The following is a 6,400-nucleotide window of genomic DNA, read 5'->3' on the forward strand; positions in this document are numbered from 1 at the left end:
TGTAAAGATTATCATGGGACTGGATATGGAAACTACAAAGAGTGAGTAAGCTTTGTATAATATCAGGGGCCGTGCCTGAGTTTCCCCTACCCTGTATTTTCCCCCACCCTGTAGCTTCCCCCACACTGTAGCTCCCCACTGCAGCTGTCTCCCACCACTGCCTGTGTGCCCCCACTCCGAGACTCCTCCAACAGTTCACAAAGAGCGCAGCTGTCATTCAGTTCGAGTGAGATCTCCGTGCATAGTGCGACTTGTCCGAGCTATTCGAAGAACGTCTCAGTGCTTTGCGCGAGGTCCGGACGGTTTCATAGTATCAGTTGGATCACTCTATAGTGCATTATGTCGTCACAGGCTCCCAATGAATTAGGAGACAACGCGGTAATGTGCTACTTCCCTTGGCTTCCGTACTACCTTAGGTACCAGATTGGGTTTGATATTCTTGTTAATACTCCTGATGCACAAGCAGATCCTTCCGTGGAAGGTCAATCTCCGCGCTTGATCCATGTTCAGTTGCACTTTCCAGATGGGTTTCTCTGTAATCCTGCTAACTTCGATGAACTGCCACATCCCCTTTTCTTTTTAGGTGGTGAGCAAGACGTCTACCCTCCACACCCCCATTTCAATCCGCCAGTGTACCCAGATTACCTACATGCAACCTCACCCTTAAACCACCTTGTACAGATGTACTTCCACAGAGTTATGATGTGGCAAGGACAACTTGATACTCGTGTGGTTGTACGTGTCGTAAATGGTCAGCCTGGGGAATGTTTGGTAATTGATGACACGCTATACGATGCCATTCCTCAGGGTAATGAGTGTGGCGAGTTTCATAGAGAGCCAGAACATGTTCGCAACAAACGACCGCATAGTGTTCAAAAACGCAAGCGTTCAAAGCAGTCGGACCAACAGTCAGGACGTTCACGTGAGCATCCCTCAAAGTCAGGAGTCACAGGTCAACGAGACGCATCATATCCAGCCAAACGCACATACAGTGAAAGTGTCGCCACAGACCCCAGTGAGTATAGCGTAATGCTTATGAACCTCTTCGTTAGCATTTTAAGCATGTAATTCTCCCTGTAACTGTGCTGCTGTATTCATGAGTTGTACTAAGGAGCTACCTAATTAGAAAATGTCGTTGCCACTATCTAGGGGAAACAGTTAAATACACTGCTGCCAACAAGATTGGAAGTAATTCTGTTATGCAATCACTGTGAACCTTCGTTAATCACTAACAAAATTCGTACTTTATTAGAATGTGATAAGCTATATAAGCTAGATTTAGAATTCCATGTGGGGAACATGTATGATAATTTGTTGAACGTGATGCATACTGAACTACTACACACTTACAATTAGAAAATACTGAAGCAACCTAAGCATTCTAAAGTACATATGTGTTATATAGATAGAGCGTTATTCTGTGCAGACTGCAGCACGAATTAGAATCTGACTTGGCCATTTCAGTTTTAAATCTTCCCTTTGGAGCACTCTGTATTTAACACTATTTCGTGTATTTTATACACATTCAGCATTAGTTTTCTATTCTGTGCAGAAATTACAGCGATGTGAACTTACATTTGTACTTACTGAGAAGCAACGAACTAAATGTATTTATAAGATCTGTTCACTTTTCTGCTACATGCAAGGACAAATCTTTTCCCTAACGTTTATAACAACGAGTTGTCTTAAAAACAATATGAAAACATATAACAAATTATGTGCTAGCACTCAGTAAGCGATACCCAATATAAAACTGCGCTACTAGTTACAGACTTGCAGTGATTATCAGTTTCAGCTACATACATAAAATTCCAATTGAGACTGGCCGGCCGCTGTAGCCGAGCGGTTCTAGGCTCTTCAGTCAAGAAACGTGCTGCTGTTACGGTCGCATGTTCGAATCCTGCCTCAGGCATGGATGTGTGTGATGCCCTTAGGTTAGTTAAGTTTAAGTTGTTCTAAGTCTAAGGGACTGATGACCTCAGATGTTAAGTCCCATAGTGTTTAGAGCCATTTAAACCAATTGAGACTAATGATAATATTTAAATTTTCCATACGCAAACTTTAATGAAACTGTGCACAGTCATAATTGTAAAGCTTCTACAGTATGTTGAGCTGTATTTCGGGAACTCAGAAACTCTAGGTGAATCAGTAATAATTAGCAAAAATATGAATTTTCACACATGAATGTTATTAGTTCATGAATCACAGATGTGCATCAAGATATGTCATTTAAGATTTTGCTACAGCGCAGAATACAACATAACAGGAAATTGCAACAATTTAACAACATTGCACAGCATAGAGTACCTGAGAAATATTTCTTTACTTGTAATTTTTCTTGCTACTTAGCTTAACTTTTTTCACTATATTTAAACTTACTGGCTGTGCTGTACTAAACTAGTTATCAGTGAGTTACCTGTAGCAAATAATTTGTTAGATGTCTGCCAAATCTTCTGCCTTTGATACACAGTTAACAGAAAAAAAATGGAGCTGCTCACAAGAATTACAATAATTGGCAGACCTCGCTTGTTTACCATTCTTGAATGATTCTTGTGATATCTCTTAAAGCCAAATACGCACAGTATGCCATTGGTGGCCTTACATGATGTATCCTTCAGGTGTCTTACTGCTAAAATATTTTTAGTGTATATTTGTTTACATTTCTGCAGGATCCATTACCACACGTCATTTATTACAATAACTATGGTGTACACTATTAATGTGTGTGTGTGTGTGTGTGTGTTCTTTTTTTTTTCAGAAGACCATCTGCAAAACCAAGATATGTCTACACCGACTCAGCTAATGGCAGGGGAATATGAAAGTATGCAAGAGATACAACACGAAGAGGATAATGCCACATCAGTTACCACTCAGGCTAATGTTGCCACTCTCATAAAGGAAATGGATAATTTGGATTTGGATGGTGAGAATACTGATGAAAATGTCGTTCATGAGGACGAATACGTATTTTTTGATGGCTGGGTAGTAAATTTATAATTTTGATATTGTTGCTTCGCGCATTCCAGATAACGAATTAAAAACCTAAACAAAATGTTCATGTCCAACAGCAGAAATACGAAAGAAATGGTTATGTTACTAGAATTTCGACATAATGCAACACTATTTTAAGCATAAGCTTAATATGGACACTTGTTTTGGAGATATAACAGCGGTCAGACTATTTTTATTGTCGAATTACTGTAGTTAGAAAAGTGAATTAAAAATATATAACTGGAAATAGAAGTACATATTTCGGTTAAATTAGGCTGTTGTAATCATGGAATTCACATGTATATGTGGTAAATAATGTATGGCCATATATAAATGTGCCTTTCTGCACTAAAATTCGATATGGAACTATCAGTTTATTGGTTGTTACAATTTATTTACAGAATTTTTCCAAGAACTAAGTGAAAAAAAGGTGTCATAACCACTTTTTATACAGTGTGAGGAATCAATGATTTGCTTCCTTACCACATAGAGTATCATACTTGATTGTTAATCATAGTCTCTTTTGTATAATGCAGTACACTGAAAAATTTCTGGTTAGATAAATTCTTGAAGATGTATTTTTCTATAAATATATTACATGCATATTACTAGAACTCTTAAAATGTATAACTAATGGAATTTTTTCTATAAAGGAATCCTGCTTGACCATTTTTCTGTTTGTCTTATAAAACTGAAAGTGCTTTAAACCTGAACTTCTAAAAGTATGCTAACAATATGCAAAACATATAGTTTTGTACTCATCCACATTAATAAACTAGTTATCGTTGATATATTTTTGGAAATACAGAATTAACAATTTTACCTTTCGATGTATTTTGTGTAATAAGCGTTTATAGTAATATACTATTATGCCTGTATGTTTCTCATTAATTAAAGGATCAAATATTGAATAAAATTCATTTTATGTGAATTTATTCTCATTGGCTTTTAGGCTACTAGTAAGCAATGACATATCTAATTAAAAGTTGTTTGACTTCTACAGCAGATACTGAGGGCTAACATAGAGCAAATTAATACCAATACTAAGACTGTAGTTTCCGATGAGTGACGCATTTTAGTAGAGTGAGATGATAAAACATATCATACTGAGACTATTGCACAGTATATTTCTCATTGTGAACAAAAATTAATGTATGTCTTAAAGTACTACCATGTACATGGTATTAAGATTTTCTGAAGACTCGATGTATGTTATATACAGAATGTTTCTTTCATAACCAAAACACCGATGGAAATGTTCATAGAAAACTAGTAATGTTACTGTCTCAGAGACAACCGCTGCCATTTCTACAAACTTTTTGCAGGTAAGTCCTCATATCAGCAGTACATACGTAATGTCTGTATATATAGAACAAAAAATGTGTCTTTTTAAGTGATGTAACAATTATGAAATTTATATGCAATTTTTCTTATATTATTGCGCTTGCAAAATTCAGGATAAAAATCAAAAAGTGATCTTTCCTTAAATCAGATAACATCAAGCAACTGCTATGAACCCAAGTTAAAAAAATAACGTCAAAAATCATTTGTCACTTGAGTTCATGAGTTTTGTAAGAGCAAATTTACAGTTCTTATCCTTCAGCAGCTTTTATGAACATAATGATGAAAATACGAGTAAATGGAGATAACATATTTCTAAAGTACACTGATGTTTTGGCACCAAGAAATCTACTTCTATCACTTGAGTTTATAAGTAGTATTAAAATTTCAGGCCGTTCTGTGGGCTGTTTCTTCATTAACGTTTTACATGCTTTACTGTATTTTATTCTTGCATGTCTCTTCCTTAGTTTTCATATCAGCAATTTTATAACGAGTATATGGCTGTAATAATTACTTAACACCAAATTTTGTCATGAGTAGAGAAAGTCACTTCCTGCTTGAAACTATGCCAACTGCATGAAAGTTTGTTATGTCAGCCAGCAGAAATCATTTTATTACAGCAATATAACACATAATTTTAAAAAAATCTAAGTTATGAAACCAATACAGATCACAAAAACCATGCTACCTATAAAATTTCGTCTCGCTCACTGCAAATAGCACACATTACAACAATTCAGATTCCTTTTCAGTGCTTTTAATCAGTAAAAAAAAGTATACTCACCAATGCTGTAATAACATATTATACACACACTTTACTGCTATAACGTGTTGCTCACTAAAACCTCATCTTTGCTCAATATGTTCACATATTACATAAGAGTAAATGCTCTTAGACAAACGTCCTGAAACACCACCCACCTCAGATGGTACATTGATAATATATTAAGTAAAGTAATATAAAAGTAAATAAAAAGATCACAGCCTCATCACTTAAAGGCACACAAGAGGGTACAGTAGTTGTTTATTCAACAGCCATAAAATATTTCACGAAGATATTTGAGTTCATTAAGAAAGTTAAGAAATTCTGACTTACAATATAAACTTCTGTAGAAAATACTTTTAATTTCAACCATTAAATGACTAAACATAAGTGAGTCACATGCATTTATGCCTCATGTTAGTATTTATAAAGCTGATGTGACAGCACAGTTGAGTCATAAAATCAGATAGTAGGCTGGCGACCATGTTGAATATGAACAATAGTACTTCATAAAAGTTGTAATGGTCGCTAGTCAACAAGTCATGCTTCAAAATAAAATGGCTTTATGGTTCATAGCATGACGTGGTTCGGACGTAGCCGTGTTCAGACATCTGTCAAAAAATACCAAAGTTAAGTGGAAATTAAAAAGGAGAATCAGAATACCTAAATACAAGAACTACTCTCAGTCATACACACAATGTACTTCAGCAAATAACATACTTAGGAGCATAATGTTACATGTAGAGACAAAGGTAACAAGACGTGTACGTACCGGTAACAGTCATAAACTGACTGGTGAAAAAATCGTAAGTATAGTAGTGTTGGTAGCTCCATATCTCGTCGTAACCAACAACATAGTCCTAAATATTTAATCGTAAAAAGAAAACAGATTTTAACAGTAAGAAACAACGCAAAATATTTTTTAGTTTATGACAAGAACAGCAAAGAAAAAAGCCACATGACTGCCGACAGGTACCTGAGTAGTAAAAAATGTGGTGCTGTATATCGTCAGAACTGACACTGAATTTCATTCATGAACAGTAATAGATCTAAATACATAATAAAAGTTCAACAACAGAACAATTAGGTTACAAAACTTAAAATGCAAAATAAAAACGAAACTGTATTCGCTGCCATCGGGTGTTAGAATAGTTGCAGCATTGGCGTCGACTGTCAATGGATATAATGAAAGCTAAAGAATAAAATAGTATCACATTGCTATGCAAATAAGAAAACAAATGAACTGAGCAATATTGGCTGACGTCAGCTTTTTAACAGCTAGTAGATTAAACTAGCACAAGAGTT

General features: G+C 35.5%; 1 protein-coding gene across 1 annotated transcript; it reads left to right on the top strand.

Annotated features, from left to right (window-relative positions):
* Positions 1 to 216: 216 nt before the first annotated feature.
* Positions 217 to 3,859, top strand: LOC126249707 (uncharacterized). Its single transcript, XM_049951384.1, has 2 exons — positions 217 to 1,015; positions 2,759 to 3,859. The coding sequence occupies exons 1-2, from the start codon at positions 340 to 342 to the stop codon at positions 2,995 to 2,997; spliced, it is 915 nt and encodes a 304-aa protein (XP_049807341.1). The 5' UTR covers positions 217 to 339; the 3' UTR covers positions 2,998 to 3,859.
* The last annotated feature ends 2,541 nt before the right edge of the window (positions 3,860 to 6,400 follow it).

The sequence above is a fragment of the Schistocerca nitens genome, chromosome 3, assembly GCF_023898315.1.
Source record: "Schistocerca nitens isolate TAMUIC-IGC-003100 chromosome 3, iqSchNite1.1, whole genome shotgun sequence".
Classification (NCBI taxonomy): domain Eukaryota; kingdom Metazoa; phylum Arthropoda; class Insecta; order Orthoptera; family Acrididae; genus Schistocerca; species Schistocerca nitens.